The sequence below is a fragment of the Cydia splendana genome, chromosome 20, assembly GCF_910591565.1.
Source record: "Cydia splendana chromosome 20, ilCydSple1.2, whole genome shotgun sequence".
Taxonomy (NCBI): Eukaryota; Metazoa; Arthropoda; class Insecta; order Lepidoptera; family Tortricidae; genus Cydia; species Cydia splendana.
The window spans coordinates 5188529-5205968 of record NC_085979.1 but is presented as its reverse complement, the minus strand read 5'-3'; the positions used below and the strand labels follow the sequence as shown (position 1 = coordinate 5205968).

Sequence of the window (17440 nt, the reverse complement as noted above, 5' to 3'; positions counted from 1 at the left end):
AAACTTGTATGCAATCCAATATGGACCCGCCGTGGCAAAATGCCGGGGTAACGCGAGGAAGACGAAGAGGAGATCTTAGGGACACCCCAAACTAGCGTCTTTTGGGCGTCAGCGTCTAGTCAGCGCTATGGAAAACAGCGTCGCTGCGCAGTTTCGCTAACGTTGCGTCGAGCAGCAGCCATAGAGAGACTAGACGCTAGCGGCCGGGAGACGCTAGTGTGGGTTCTCTTAGTCGAATGCTATTGCATATCTTTCTAACTGTAAATTATACCTATTTTACTTGAGAAAAATTAAAAACGAAATTTCATCTCATACAAAAAACTTCGTTACATACCTACAGTGCGACTGAAAGAGTAAAAATAAAATAAAATGGAACTAAACAATTTCCATACAAAATTGCTGCCATGTTTTAGCATTTTACGACAAAAATGTGACAGTTGCGAAGAAAGTGGCGCCCTCATTTATTTTCTACTATTTTATGTTGTAGAGTCCGACCAAGAAAAGTCTGCAGCGGATTTGATAGCACACGCAGTGCAAGTGTTATTATAAACGTCAAACATCTATGAAATTGTGACGTAAGTATAAATAACACTTGCACTACGTGGGCTATCAAATCCGCTGCAGACTTATCTTGGTCCTACTCTAAGTACTATATTTAGGGGCCAAAAAACAAGACAATGAAATTTTTTTTGGCCCAAACAACATTCGGGGGGTATTAAATAGGGGCTTTACTCACCATCTCTCCTCTCAAACCCCCCTTCTTGCCCGCCATGGTACCCATGGTAGTGCCCGTAGTCGAACAGGCTTGCGTTGCTCGGGAGGGGATACAAGAAGGGGGAGGGATTGAGGAACAGGCTGGAGGGGGGAGGGCGCTTCGCGTGCGGGGGGAAGTCTTCCGAACCGTTGGTTTGTTCGTAGAACCTGGAACAATCATCATCTGTCACTATCCTTAGCCGCCTAGAGACCTATAAAAAGGTCTCCTGTTCCATTCTAATTTGAACTTTGTGTTGACAAAATAAAATTTCATTTTGCTTGGCAAGGATTGACGTTTGGGCGGCTAGGCTATTCACGTTTATCGTACGCTGGACATTTTTACTGGACTATGGGATTTAAAAAAAATAATCGGAACATTGTCATCACCAATATTTAACCCTGATTTAAACTTTCACGGTTTTACACATTATTAAATTATACAACAACGAAAACCAAACAACAAAACGAAACGAATATCGAGTCGATAAATCGAATATCGTTAGTGTTGTGACATTCAAATTTCGACGACCGGTCTGGCCTAGTGGGTAGTGACCCTGCCTATGAAGCCGATGGTCCCGGGTTCGAATCCTGGTAAGGGCATTTATTTGTATGATGATACATATTTGTTCCTGAGTCATGGTTGTTTTCTATGTCTTTAAGTATTTATATATTATATACAGGGTGATCAATCCAAATGGGTCAGTATGGAGAAGTCGGAAACTATGAGAGATAGCGAAATCTGTTCTTAGGAACCATGGCTTCGATTTTAGATTTAATAATAATGGCATTCAATTTTTTTTAAATCTATCATACATAACCGGGATTCGAACCTGGTCAATATTCTTGTTGTTTGTTTGTATGGCAACTTTTAAACAATGCGTGATAGGTGGGGGGTGCTCGACCAAATATCATAGAGGGCCCCGAGACAAAACAAACTACATTAAAAAAAATCAAAATGGCCGATTTTTTTTTAATTTTTTCAAGTTGGACCGAGCGCGCTGAGATTTGGCATGTGGCGAGCCTGGGGGCCCAAGATTACCATGTCAAAAAAAAATTTTGGAAAAATCCAAAATGGCGGCGGACACGGGCAAAGTCAAATTTCCAAGTAGGTTAAGCGAGCCCGAAGGGCGAACTTCAGGCCGGGAGGCCGAAGGCCGACCCCGGCGGAGGGCCGAAGGCCCGGAGCCTCCACCTCGACTCCCAAAACGCGAGGCCGAGGCCGAGCAAACGAAGGCCGAGCTCCGCGTAAGGCCGAAGGCCCGAAGCGTCACACGAAAGGGGGAAGTTGGAGCTTAAACACGACCCAACAATTTTCCTATTGGGAGTCGCGTTTTGGGAGTCGGGGTGGAGGCTCCGGGCCTTCGGCCCTCCGCCGGGGTCGGTCTTCGGCCTCCCGGCCTGAAACTCGCCCTTCGGGCTCGCTTAACCTACTTGGAAATTTGACTTTGCCCGTGTCCGCCGCCATTTTGGATTTTTCCAAAAATTTTTTTTGACATGGTAATTTTGAGCCCCCAGGCTCGCCGCATGCCAAATCTCAGCGCGCTCGGACCAACTTGAAAAAATTAAAAAAAAAGTCGGCCATTTTGATTTTTTTTTAATGTAGTTTGTTTTGTCTCAGGGCCCTCTATGATATTTGGTCGAGCACCCCCCACCTATCACGCATCGTTTAAAAGTTGTCATACAAACAAACAACAAGAATATTGACCAGGTTCGAATCCCGGTTATGTATGATAGATTAAAAAAAAAAATTGAATGCCATTATTATTAAATCTAAAATCGAAGCCATGGTTCCTAAGAACAGATTTCGCTATCTCTTATAGTTACTGACTTCTCCATACTGACCCATTTGGAATGATCACCCTGTATATCGTTGTCTGAAATCTTAAAACTTAAATACGCGATTAAGTCCCGTTGTACAATTTAATACTTTTTAACCCTTTAGCTACCCCACACTAGCGTCTTCCGAGCGTCAGCGTCTAGTCAGCGGTATAGAAATTGGCGTCGCTGCGCAGTTGCGACAACGCTGCGTCGAGCAGCAGCCATAGAGTTGACTACACGCCGACGCTTGGAAGACGCTATGTGTGGGGTGGCTATTGACGCATATCTCAGAATTGGCCTTACTTGACTTGACTTATTGGGCAATAAGAATGAGGCATGACAGGGGCCAGTACAGCGGTGTGACACCGCTACAACGCGATTGGTGGATGAGTTCGCATGACGCGCGCGATTGGTCGCAACTAGTTGCGTTAGACTGCACGATTGGCTCGTATTCGTGAGTGACACCGCTGAACTAATACCATTTTTAGTGCCCGTAAGGCCCGGCCTGAGATATACGTCAATGGGGGCGGCCTTAAAACGCCACCACATAGAGACTAATAATGCATATTTATTTATTTTTTATTGTCCAGGATTTTCATGCCATACGTAAATAACTACACTTCACAAAACATTACCCTTTCTTTCACAGTCGGCTAACAAAAGCATTCATACAAAAGCTCTTAAAGTTTCTCCTACAATCTTTTGTTTGAAATGCATTAAATTTGTTATGCTTTTTCAAAACAAATGCCAAGCGCCTATTTAAAACTTCCAAAGTCCAAACCCCTTTATCGCTGAAACTTTCTTCAAACAATAGGTAAACTCAATGGCGTTTATCTTTTTCTGTCATTTTGACTTACGTATTTGTAAGAAAGGGATAAAACATCACAACTAAATCAGGCCCGTAAAGTTTTATGAATAAGGGGGGTTCTTATTCCATTGACTTAGAGTTCACAATCGGTTGATTTGTGGACGGTTTTGAATGAGAAAAGCGGAATAAATCGAAGCGAAGACAATGCAGGACTATAAGAGCGAATTACGCGCAAACAAAGATTTATGGACGTGGTACAAGCTACGGGAGACAGCGGGTTAAAATTTAAAATGCGACTAAACGTAATGGAGTCTGTGCGGAGAGACAAGACTCGTAGAATGTATCGAAACTCATACATTTCACGACTCATCTCTTTCTGCACAGATACTAGGCCTTTTTACTCGACTACGGAAATAATTATGATTTTATAGTATGGCAAACCAATTTTGCCAAAAAAGAAAAGTAAAACAATACTAATCCCTCATTTTGGGGCTACATACAAGCATTAGGAAAATAGGTACAACATGATTCTCTCTGCATATTCTTATATCTGCTAACTACTAAGCCGATTTTGTTGAATTAGATTTCACTCGATCACTTTACCTCTGCAGTTATTATCTTTAGCACATACATTTCACACTGAAAACTACAGACTACATTTTACTATAAAAACGCTTATCGCTTTCCTCTTAAAACTTGTTCGCTCCATGCATCCTGTGAATGTAATGGTAAATGATAAATCATCGAAACACGTCACAGGCGCCTGTCTGGTCCACTGCAAATGCTGAATGCATCGCTGGTCAAACAGCCAAGCCTAAAACGCTTGAGCTCATTATTTATAATTGGTACAAACGCTGTAGGTATATACAACGCTGTATAAGGGTCGCAAAAGTAAGCTAACAACCCTCTAACACTGATCGGTGCATTTTCTTGTATTTATTTTCAGTTTTTTTAAAGCGGTACGGTGTTCTGCTCTCATAGATATGTAGGTAATTAAATAAACTTGGCACAAAGGATGACTTAGGTATGCATATTATTGTATGATAATATTTTAGCTCAATTCCTGAGCATAACTACGAGTATATATGTACATACAAATTAAAATTATAAACGTGCCAGTTTATATAGCTCTCACCTAGTTGGACGTAGCCAGGTGTGGCTCACTCCGCGATTTCGTCGCTTTGCTACAGGTAGCTAAAAGTACATCCGTTCGGCCCCAATTTTGGGGTTTGCCATAAGCTGCGCGTGGCGCTGTCGCCACCTAGCGGCCATATCTGTGCTGATCGTGACAGTCGCGTTTTGTTACAGAGTGAGTCTTCCGTACCTAGTACTATTATTTATTCTGTGACGTAGCGTGAAAATGCCACGATAAATGTCACATTTTCATAGAATTTTGATGTTTGTGTGTTGTTTAGGTACACCCTTGTCATTGCAAAATCTGTAAAGTTAGCTTGGTCCTCTATTACATCACAACTGTTATCGCTCCCGCTTCCGCTTCCGCTCATGACTTGAACCCGAGCGTTCAGAGTTCGGAGCGCAATCGGCAAGCGATAAATCATGATCGGACACACCTCCCGAGCGATTGTATGGTCAGCTCAAAACAGGGTTTAATTCACAGGCGATTACCCTTTTTGTTTATTTAACCGACTTCAAAGAAAGAAGGTGCTCTATTCGTCGGAATCTTTTTTTAAATGATTATTCACCGATTACGCGTAGACTATTAGACCGATTTCGATTTTTTTGTATTTTTTTATTTTTTTTTGTTTAAAAGGGTACTAAGTATGCATTCTAGGTGGACACATTTTTTGGAAAACAAACAAAAACTGGAGTTTGTTTTATTCAGACCACTATCTTAAATACGCTAAACTAAATCAGATGTCATAATACACAAAATTTATCACTGTCGCTAACATAATATATGTACTAGGCGTACTTGCCTAAATAAATAAAACAGACACAGCTGCACTAGAAGCTTAAACATACATAATAAGATACATAAATATAAACATTTACATCCTATCCTTTAATCAAAGATCACCTCCCATAGACCGCGCATTTTGATGAGCAGCCATGCGCTGCGCTTAGTGCGCTGGGACAACATAGGAGAACAGCATAGGTAATCCGTCTAAGCTATTTGTGCACTGACTTGGTAAACGATAGATGTCGATAGTGTGGCAATAAAGCACGTGTTTAAAGCACGGATTACTTATATTTAATTGCACAAACGGGTCTACCGCGATATAATTTCATTGTTTTTACCTTTAATTCCGACGTTTCAGCTGAGTTGCACCAGCTGTGGTCACGGAAAGACTGACGTCCCAACAAGACCCGTTTGTGCAATTAAATATGTGTACAAAACGCGAGAGTTTAAAGTGTTATACGGATTACTTATGTTTTTATGTACTGTTTTTTGTCTATTAATAGTTTAAAGTAGTTTAAACTCACTTTCTCCCACATGTTAACTTGGTTTTGTCCTATTTTATTTTTATTGTGTTTTCCCTGGTTGCCCTGAAAACCAGCACCATGGCTATGTATCTTAGTCATCGGCATAGTGCTGAGTGGCATCCATTTTGGTGTAAGAATATATTAGAATAAGATGTATTATAGGTTAAGTTATATGTTTTACACCAAATAAAGTATTTCTATTTCAATACCTAAGTACTGTGGCATCATCAAGACAAACGTCACATAGATGAAAAAAAAATGTCACGCTACGATTTTTCACTGACAAGGTGACAAGTCGCCCCAGAGTTCGCTTAGACGGATTCTATACTCGCCGGTCACCACACAATTAGGTTCCTTTTCCTAGCGAATACTTATGGCCAGCTTATGGCTAAAGTTGCTTATCTGTCGGTACGAATTTTACAGCTTTTTTATTCGAAATTAAAGAAGATATATTAATGAAATTTGATATACTTACTCAGTTTGTAAGAAGGTAATTAAAAGAAAATGTGAAATTAAAAGAATTTTTTTATTACAAATACACTTAAGGCGCTCTTATACTCGAGTTTTACGTTTTCAAGGGGGTGAAGCAGACGTGGTTGATTGGTTTCTTCAATTAAAAAATGCTTTCTTGATGATTCGTTTAATCGTAGAAGATAATTAATTACATAATTTGGCTTTGTTTTAATCAAAAATTAAGAAGGACGCAAGTACGTGCGAGCGCGTCAATTTCGTATGCAATCTGGAGTAGCAGCGATGGCCGTTGTCCTCTTAGAGGAGGGGAGGACTTCCGAAGAATCCCGAACATGCCCCCCGGCGTTGAAAGGGTTAACTTTCAACTCGTCGATGTCAGTGGTAGGCAACGGGCAGATGCGGTTGAAGCCACGGCGTATCACTCCTCTTGTAGTGTTGATATCCGCGACCCTGGCGATTCCGTCGCTCCCTGGATATATTTCTGTGATGCGGCCCAGTCGCCACTTCATCGGCGGGAGTCCTTCTTCTTTAATGAGGACTAATGCTCCCTTTTTTAGTTGTTGACCCTTGGACGTGCGCCACTTGGTGCGTTGTTGAAGTTCAGTAATGTACTCCTTGTGCCACCTGGCCCAAAAGTGTTGGCGTAACTGCTCCAGCCTTTCAAAGCGAGTGAGACGGTTCTGGTTCATGTCGACAAGCGGAGGAGAAGGCAAAGCAGTCATCGGTCGTCCTACCAAAAAGTGCCCTGGGGTCAAAGGTCTCATGTCACGTGGGTCAGTCGAGAGTGGGGTTAAGGGACGTGAGTTAAGTAAGGCCTCAATTTGAACTAAAATTGTATAGAGGTCTTCAAATACTAAGTGTGCGTTCCCTAACACGCGATGTAAATGGGCTTTTATGCATTTTATATTGGCTTCCCACAGACCTGCCATGTGTGGTGCATATGCAGGTATGAATTTGAAGTCTATACGCTCATTAGACATTTCATCAATTATAGAACTCGCATTATCGTTGAGGAACTTATAAAGCTCATTTCGTGCTCCCACGAACTGAGTTCCATTATCGGAGAATAAGGTAGCAGGTTTAGATCGTCTAGCAATGAAGCGACGTAACGTGGCTAGGAAGGAATCTTTACATAGCGAACTAACGAGTTCGAGATGAACGCATTTGGTGGTGAAACAGATAAATATGACGATGTATACCTTTTCTGTCTTGCTACCGCGACCTCTCTTATTGAGTGCTAATATAGGACCCGCGTAATCCATTCCTGTAGTCTGGAATGGGTAGCCAGGCTGAAGGCGCTGCTCAGGTAAATTTCCCATCATCGGACGGGCTGTCTGAGCGTTGAGACGAAAGCAACGCTGGCAATTGTGTATAATAGAACGAGCTAAATTACGGCCCCCGATAGGCCAAAACTCCTCGTGAATTGAAGCTAACAAATGTTGAGGTCCTGTGTGCATTAAGCGTATATGTTCGAAACGAAATATCAGTTTAGTTAAAATATGTTTAGACACGAGTAAGATTGGATGTTTCTTTTCGAATGTAAAATCACCGTTTTTAATTCTACCACCTACTCTAAGTAGACCCCTTTCGTCAATAAACGGGCTTAACGACAACAGTTTGTTTTTTGTAGGTAACGGTTTACCTTTAGCTAAAATATCATATTCGTCGAATGATTCCTTTTGCGACAGTTTTATTAAAGAATCGTATGCGGATTGTTTTTCAGACAAAGATAAAGTACCTTTTGTTTTAATTTTATTTTTGCAATTTGCAATGAAACGTTGTACATAAGCCATGATATTTTTAATTTTACGTAGACTTGAGAAACGTGCAAATGGAAACAACTCCTTTTCTTTGATAGTGATTGAAGCTACATTTGATCTTACCTCCGGCAATTCTGATTGACCTTGATCGAAAGACTTGTTCGGCCACGAGTCTTCAGCTTCCAACAAGAATTTGGGTCCACTAAACCAAAATTCTAATTTATCACCTTGTGCAGCACTAACACCTCTACTCAATAAATCCGCAGGGTTGCTGGCAGTAGGCACATGACGCCAGAAATGTGATTTGGTCATTTCTTGTATGTCAGCTACCCGATTTTTAACAAATGGCTTTAACCTATTTGGTGGCGTTTTGAGCCAACCTAAGACCACAGCGGAGTCTGTCCACAGGAAACAACTGTCCACATGCAGTCGTGTAGTTAGCAAAACCTTGTCCAAGAGCTTAGCCGCCACCAAAGAGCCGCAAAGTTCAAGACGCGGGATCGTTACGGCCTTTATTGGACTGACGCGCGTTTTTGAGCATAAGAGACGAACCCTTACGTTGCCCAACGAGTCTACGGACCTAACGTAAACGCAAGCGCCATAAGCATCCTTAGATGCATCGCAAAAGACATGTAGTTGTATGTTATTTGCATTCTCGCATACCACGTGTCGCGGTATCTTGAGTTTCTGAAGGTGACTTAAATCGAGTACAAACTTAAGCCATGACTTGACGATGTCTGGAGGCAATGGACTATCCCAACTCACTTTGAGCAACCAGAGTTTCTGGAGAATGACCTTTCCGATAATAATGAAAATGCTAAGCAGCCCAAGAGGGTCAAAAATTTGAGAAATCGTGGATAAGATCACTCTCTTGGTGACATCTAGAGTGGGATCAGTCTTGATATCGAATTGCAGAACATCGTCTGACGGCGACCATTTTAGGCCCAAAGTCTTCGACTGTTCGTGCTCGCTCAAATCAACAATGGCTGAAGCAACGCTACTGTCGGAGACGTCGCTACATGTAGGAAGGTTCGATCGGAACTTTCTCAGGTTGAAACAACCTGACGCCAGTTCCTTTGAAATCAGAGCACGAAGTTCTAAGAGACTTTCAGCAGTTTCTTGCCCTGTCAACAGATCATCAACGTAACAGTCTTCACTAATGACCTTGCGCACCAGTTCATTGTCACATTCGTCCGCAATTTGCTTAAGGCAACGTACCGACAAGAACGGAGCCGAGGCTGTGCCATAAGTGACTGTGTTTAGAGTATACGTCTGGACGGGCTTTGATGGGTCGTCACGCCAAATTATTTGCTGCAGGTGACGTTGATTTTCATTAACGAGCACCTGTCTGTACATTTTTTCGATGTCACCTGCCATCACATAGCGGTGTTGCCGAAATCGTAAAAGTATAGAAAGCAAGTCGCTCTGTATTGTGGGCCCAACCATTTGGATATCGTTTAGGGATAAGCCAGAGCTGGTAGGCGCACTTGCATTGAACACAGCTCTCAACTTTGTCGTGGTGCTCTGCTCACGCAACACGCCATGATGTGGCGTAAAATACGAATTTTCATGAGGATTATCTATGTCACTTAATGTCATGTGACCTAATGATAAATATTCCTTCATGAAATCAATATACATGAGCCTTAACGAAGGCTGGTTCATCAGCCGGCGTTCTAGCGCCAAAAAACACGACTTGGCACGTCCGAACGAATGGCCAAGTTCGGATTCATCGGCTTTCAGAGGAATTCCTACTGAGAATCTACCGTCTTCTTTACGTGACATGTTTTGCTTAAAGTGTTGTTCACACAACTCCTCCTCAGTAGTATACACCGGTTCCTTAATGGTTGGAACTTCCTCTATCTGCCAGAACTTAGAAAGCTGATCTTGAATTTCATCGAATTTCGTGAAATTGCATAAAATCTTGCTTGACGTTCGTTGGCCAGTGGGGCCAGAAACTATGTATCCGAACACAGTTTCTACAAGAAGTGGACGTCCCTTGCCTAATTTTATTTTATTAGCGCATATCAGATCCCAAAATATATCTACGCCAAGTAGTATGTCGTAACTTGATGGATTAAAGAATTCTGGGTCTGCTAGCGTAATTCCCGAAGGTATATTTAGTGTGCCTACATTAAAGACTTCATCATGGGTTGAAGTTATGATTGGCGACACTAAGAACTTAATGCTTGCTTTGAATGAATTGATTCTGGACTGTATTATAGCTTCGCATTCCTTTTTTACCACAGAAACCTGGTCTTGAAAGCCAGTTATTGTGGATGTGATATTCTGAGACTGTAGACCTAATGACTGGTAAAGTGACTCTGTCATGAAGCAAGATTCACTACCGGAATCTAACATTGCCCTAACTTCATGAGGTCTACCATGAACGTCTACAATCTGAATCATCGCTGTGGCAAGAAGAGCTCGACGATTCGAGCTCGAAGATTGCTTGTTAATCGCTGACATGGACGTGATAACGTCATTAGCTGCTTTTGATTCTGCCTGAACTGCAGCAGGCGCAGCGCGCGGAGCAGACGTGCTCGGAGCTGCCGCGTCCGGTACCGCAGTACTGGTGGAGCTCGAGTCCCTATGCAATAAAGAATTGTGCTTGTTGCCGCACTGCCGGCACGGACCGAGTCTACACGCGCGTAAGTTATGACCTGCCCTTAAACAATTGCTGCATAATTTCATTCGTCCCACAAACTGTTCTCTAGCGTTTAAATCCAGCTGAGCAAATTGATTACATAAATACAAGGGATGATCACCTTTACAATGTGGACAATTATATTTTTTAAAGGCAGGCTTCACAACTGCAGCTAAGCCACGAACATGTCTATTTGTAACCTTCGATGATGAATCTTGTTTATTGTTACTTGTACTTTTACTTAACTCAATAGTCTCCAATATGTCTGCCCTATTTTTAAGAAATTGTGTGAATATTCCTAATGTAATCTTCTCGTGTGTAACTTTGTGCTCTTCCCATTCGCGAAGTGTGAGAGAGTCCAATTTTGTGGATATAATGTAAACAATAAGTGTATCCCAACTCTCCACTGGTTCGCCTAGAATTTGTAACGCGCGCAAATTCTTATTACATGCATCTACAACCCTACGTATGGATGAAGCAGACTCCTTTTTTATTGCCTCTTCATCAAAAATTGCCTTTACGTGGTTTTGCACTAATAGCCTAGTATTATCAAAGCGTTCGCATAAAGATTTCCACGCTAAAGTATAGTTGGATGCAGAAAACTCTAACGCACGTATGATTTGAGCAGCGCCTCCCTCCAAGGAAGCTCGTAAATAATGGAATTTTTGAATATCGCCAATGTTTTTATTCGAGTGTATAAGAGAGGTAAAAACGTCACGGAATTCAAGCCAACTCTCATAATCGCCGCTATATTTAGGTATTTGAATAATGGGTAATTTAACACTAGCAACGCCTTTATGTACCTGTTTCACCGACGCGACGTCATCATCACTCTCGCCGGCCGAAGAATAGAAGGTTTCAGAAGCAATACGTCTGCCGGACCTTTTGGTATATTTATTTGCGTTATATATCTCTTGGGCCCTGGCCAGCACGGCAAAATATTGTGATTCAAAATCTGACCTTTGTGCTGTTTGTGTCTGAACCTCCTCCTCCGTGAGAGACAGGCATTCGATGCTGGTCTGAACCTCCTCGAACTCCGTAAACATCGCTTCAATGTTAGACATACGTAGCTTTAATTCCAAAATCTCGACTTCACTGCAATGTAAAACATCCTTAAAAGCATCTACATACGTTTGAAATTTCGTTAAACGACCTTTATAAGTTCCCCGTTTTTTCACCAACTCGGCTAATCGTGCCATTATGTGTAAATAAAGTTACTAATATGATTGAAATTAAATTATAATATTTATATAGATACAAGTTACAACAATAATAAATATTCACTAATACTATTGTTCAATAGTACGTAAATATTTCCGAATTAAATGAAATATCTATTCAGCAATAATAATTCAATTATTTTAATTACTGTTTTTTCATACCAGCAATATCAGCATATAATAAATAATTACAATTTATTTGATTTAATTCGCACTAGTCGAACTAACCAAACCAATAAATTAATTCAAAATAATAGTCAAATACGAAATAAACCCATTTACATTTTAATATTTACGATATTGAAAGAAAAGGCGAAATAACATTAAATGAATACACGAAATAATTGACACGAAAACGTAATTTTAGTGTAGGAAATTTCCGAGCATAAATTATTTAAGAGTTATTGAAAAAAACGGGTAATAATAAATCTATCGGCATACCAGAATGCAAGTACTCACTGCCCTTTGTATTCCTTATCGCTATGCAGCGCCCGGCCGCTCGCGTTAATGATAATTAGATGTGTAGTTATAATTTTAAGATTTTAACTTGAAATATTATGAAAATTAACCGATCCTTAATGCGGTTTATTGTTAAATACGATTCAGGGGGATATAATCTACACAATAATTAATAAAACAACTATAAGAAGGCAGTGATTTAGGCACAAAGTTACAAATACCTAAGGGGCAAACAAAATGGTTCGGACTCACTCTGACCGCTCGCTTGTTGCTATGTGGATTTCGCTTGTAATCACTAGCTCACATTACACCGTCACGTCACCGATTTTAGGCAATCCATAAAGAGATCCTCTTCTTAATGCTTAATGTGGCAGAAGATCCTGGTTAGGCTTCAAATCTTAAGGCATGACGTCCGGGTCGATAGGTACAAAAATATGGTTGATTGGTTTCTTCAATTAAAAAATGCTTTCTTGATGATTCGTTTAATCGTAGAAGATAATTAATTACATAATTTGGCTTTGTTTTAATCAAAAATTAAGAAGGACGCAAGTACGTGCGAGCGCGTCAATTTCGTATGCAATCTGGAGTAGCAGCGATGGCCGTTGTCCTCTTAGAGGAGGGGAGGACTTCCGAAGAATCCCGAACAAGACGCGTGGTAGAACGGGCAGGCGGGCGCCCCGCGCGGCGCACCGCACCATGCCCGCACAGCACGTCTACGTCCTTATTCTGACGACATCGGTATTCTGAATTGTCAATTCCGGGATTTTTTCCGGCAATTAATATTGAATAAGATTTATTAGCAAATTCGAATTTTGATGAGTACTTAATGAAATTAAAAATCGGGCAAGTGCGAGTCGGACTCGCGCACGAAGGGTTCCGTACCATATAAAAAAAAAAAAACAAAAAAAAAAGCAAAAAAAAAAACGGTCACCCATCCAAGTACTGACCACTCCCGACGTTGCTTAACTTTGGTCAAAAATCACGTTTGTTGTATGGGAGCCCCATTTAAATCTTTATTTAAATGGGGCTGGTGACAGACGGACGGACGGACGGACGGACGGACGGACGGACGGACGGACGGATGGACGGACGGACGGACGGACGGACAGCGAAGTCTTAGTAATAGGGTCCCGTTTTACCCTTTGGGTACGGAACCCTAAAAAAGGGACCTTAGAAGTGATTATAATTGAATTTCCCGCGTTTATATCTCTTTGAATATTGATCCTAGCAAAAAATTGTACTAAATCTTTCTTGTAGGCAATTTTATGCAGATTACTTATGTAATAGAATATGTTTTGCTATGCGCCACCGTTTAAGAGTTATTTACGAAAAACTAAAAAAAGGGTCCTTTAATATCAAATATCTCACTTCCGGTCAAGAATTCGATCAAGCAACCGGCAAATTCGGATTCAGCGGGGTCTAATTAGGTTAAAAAACCCGGTTGCCAAAAAGTAATACGATTTGCCAGTCGAAATCGATATTATGAAAAATATGACCAGTCTAAAATATTTGAATCCTGTATATCTATGTTTAAAAATTATTCAATTTGATTAATTTTATAGCCTTTTAAAATATGTTTACACAATTTATCAATCGTGACTGAATTCCGGATTGGTTAGATGGGTGTGTGCCTTTGCTGCCCAACTTGTTATAAAATGACAATATGACGGACGAATGTCTGAAATGTCACCGTATTTAAGAATTATTTTGCTTTTCTTCGTAAGCATGTTGAAAAACATTGTGTGTATAACATATTTGCATATTTATACTGTGATTACCCATTTTATGAAACGTCCGCTAAACTAGCATAGGTCCGACGCCGACAGTGGTCACGGGCGTACTGGCGTGAGGAATGGGCGCAAGGTATTGCCGCATAGGGTGTAATTTAGTAAGCAAAATGTTGAATTCATCAAATGATGAATGAAAACATTAACGTTTCGATAAAAGGACAAGCAATAATGAAGATTTACTTAAAAGCTATCGACTGAAGTAAGTTTCATATACATTTTCGTCGTAGTACTTCTAACATAAGGAAATAAAGACAGTGTTAGGCATGTTTTCAACTTAAGATTCTATCGAGAAAATAATGAGCCGTCGTGTTTCTGACAAGCAATAACGTAGTTCAAGGACTGAAGTTATACATACTAGAAAATAATGCATGAAATCCTTGTAAAAGTCTGTAAATATGGTGACAAAAAAGCGCATTTTACTACACACCGCGCCTTAAGTGCATAAGCACAATGTTTACAAATAAAGTATATTAATCCCTGTTAAACCATAGCCCGCATGTATGAAGAGGAAGGATGCTCAGTCTAGTGGACGTGAGATCTGTGCCTAATAAATCACTGGTTTTACAAATCGCCGGCACATGGGTCCGCGGCGGGCGCCTGCCCGGTCAGTCCGAGCAAACTTCTGATTGCTTGATAATTGCCACCAGATTTGCGGCAGGCGCTAGTTGCAGCCTTAGATTACTTGCTTCATGAATCTAGTATATAACTGCATCAGGCATGAGGAGTAGGGGGAAATAACCGAACAGGATAGTCTTATGTATCTGGCTATTAGTGTTTGTCCTTGTCACAGTCTCACATTTTTTTTATTCCCCACTGTAAATTTAGTATGAATTATGGTGGGCAACAAATAAATTTGACCAAGCGTCGCATTACGTATGTTTTGTCCCTCTCAGGCGTATAGTACGTCTATAGGATCCTACCTTCTATGACTTGCTTTTAAACGTTTTAGCGTTTTAATGTGGCGTAGCGTGAACCAATCTAGCCGTGGGCGAAAACCACGTCTGCGAGGCCCTTTTCAATGTGTTTTCCCAAGGTCCTAAAAAGGTTGGCTTTGCGAGGCCCCCCCTAAGTGCGAGGCCGCGGGCGAAGGCCCCATTCGCCCACGCCTAGCTACGCCACTGACGTTTTATGGTTTTGATCACAACAAAGTCATCTGCCGCGTCTGTTTGTGTGTATGTATGTTCGCCATAAACTACTGAACGGGTTTTTATGCGGTTCACCTTACAATAGAGTGATTCCTGTGGAAGGTTTGGGTGTATAATTTGTTGAGGTTTTTGTGTAGCCCGTGCGAAGCCGGGGCGGGTGGCTAGTTTATTGTATTTGACTGATATTTTCAGAGAAAAATAAATTAACTTTTTTCGGTAAAATGGGTGAAATGAAACATTGTCGAGACATTCTTCGGCGAAATGAAATGACGCAAAATTTCTAAGAAATCTTCTTTCTAGAAACTAAACGACAAAAATAAAGCAACTAACTATAATTGAGTTATTACTAATTTAATTATGTGATGGACCAATCCGCATTGAGCTATAGTTCGTTGTTTTTAGCATTAGAAAGAACTTCAAAGAAGGTAAGCGATCTTGACATATCTTTTAATTGAAAAACGCTTTTTAAAAATCAATAACTATTACTTATGAAAGCAGAAGAATATAAATGATCGTATTAGATTCATAATTGTTACATATTTGACGTAACTTATTTTTAACACACTTGGCCGGTTTTTTTAAAAGTGTCATAAATTTGGTAATTACAAGCCCATTGTCAGTCTGTATTCCGCCCTATCTTTGCCGATTAACGCAGCTTATTTGAAATATGAGCACAGCCGCTTGGCACGTGCTTTTATGCCGTTTCCACCCCATCGAACGACCATGTGCGTGGTAACGAGGGGGTAAATCGCGGAAAACATCCCGCCCGCGTGCCAAAAGCCGTGGTCAATAGTTCTTTATTAGCGCCTATTAACCCTACGTGTTACAGATAGCCCCCTCTGCAGATCATGCATGGAGGCAGAGGAGACAGCCGCCCACGTCATTCTCGAATGCCCAGGGGTGGCAGAATACCGGGCACACCACCTCGGCTCACCGGGGTCTCTCCCAGATAGGGTTACCAGATACAAATTCGGGATTTCCTGACAAAATTCCTGATTTGCGAATATTTTTCCTGACACTCATATCAGCGACAGGGGGGGGGGGGGGGGGTTCGAGCTAGCCGTAAGCTATATCTATGTATATGCTTGATACATTGTTTATATTAATTTAATTTGGTTTGTATTTTTGTGAGTAAATTTGAATAATGTAGCTTCATAGGTACATAGTAGAAAAGTCTGCTAATTCACTAAAATTCCTGACATTTTCGTATTCCGGCCGCATTCCTGACAATCGGCCAAAATTCCTGACATGTCAGGAAAATTCCTGTCATCTGGTAACCCTACTCCCAGAAGTCGTCGGCAACGTCAAGGGTCTGCTTGGCTTCTTGGTAGAGTTGGGTTGGCCGGAATAGTGCCGCCAACCCACCACGTAAAATAGGCGCAATAATATGACGTCGAGTTGCGGAAACCAAGCCTAAACCTATAACCTATAGTTCTTTATTGACTGCCCACCGTGGAACCGACTATAAGCAGTATTCATTATTTGAATATGACATATATTATGTCAAATAGTACAGTCAGCAGTAATAGTTGCTAAGCGGGCCAGGTGTTCAAAATTACCTTGACACGCTCTTTTTCTCTTAACAATAAAGTCCCGTCAAGATAATTTTGAACACCACGCCCGCTTAGCAACTTCTGCTGCTGACTGTACCTAGATTAATTTGGGTCAACGCAACGAAAGTTCATTTACATGCAATGCACTTATTCAAGCAGGCAATGTAGGTACTGGCTCTGTATTTCGAACTAACCTGATTAGTTAGCTTCACAAGCGAATATTATATGTACAGATGTATTGCATAATTGTTTTCCATCGTATTTTCTCGGAAACGTTCGTATTCGTCATGCTACTTCAGTCAACGTCAGCACGTTTTGTACCGCGACTGACTAAAATAGCAAGACACGTTCGTACGTTTCCGTGAAAATACGAAGGAAAATAATTATGCACGACATCTGTATTGACGTAAAATTTTGTATCAATATTCAGTTGGCCAGACTTTAGGTACCAATCGCGCCGGTGATCATCATAAAAAATGTGTTAAAACTAAATAGCTGATATTCAAATACCTAGTGTTATTATACTATATTAAACCGCCCTATCTATTAATACATGTTTCAACTTGAAAAC

The 17440-nt window shown here is 41.0% G+C and overlaps 1 protein-coding gene across 1 annotated transcript in view; it reads right to left on the bottom strand.

Annotated features, from left to right (window-relative positions):
- LOC134800623 (protein CBFA2T3) overlaps positions 1-17440 on the bottom strand; it is a 126728-nt gene that overhangs the window by 12860 nt on the left and 96428 nt on the right. Inside the window, exon 8 of the mRNA XM_063773108.1 lies at positions 737-921. Coding sequence (XP_063629178.1) covers positions 737-921 — 185 coding nt within the window. The remainder of the gene's footprint in view (positions 1-736; positions 922-17440) is intronic.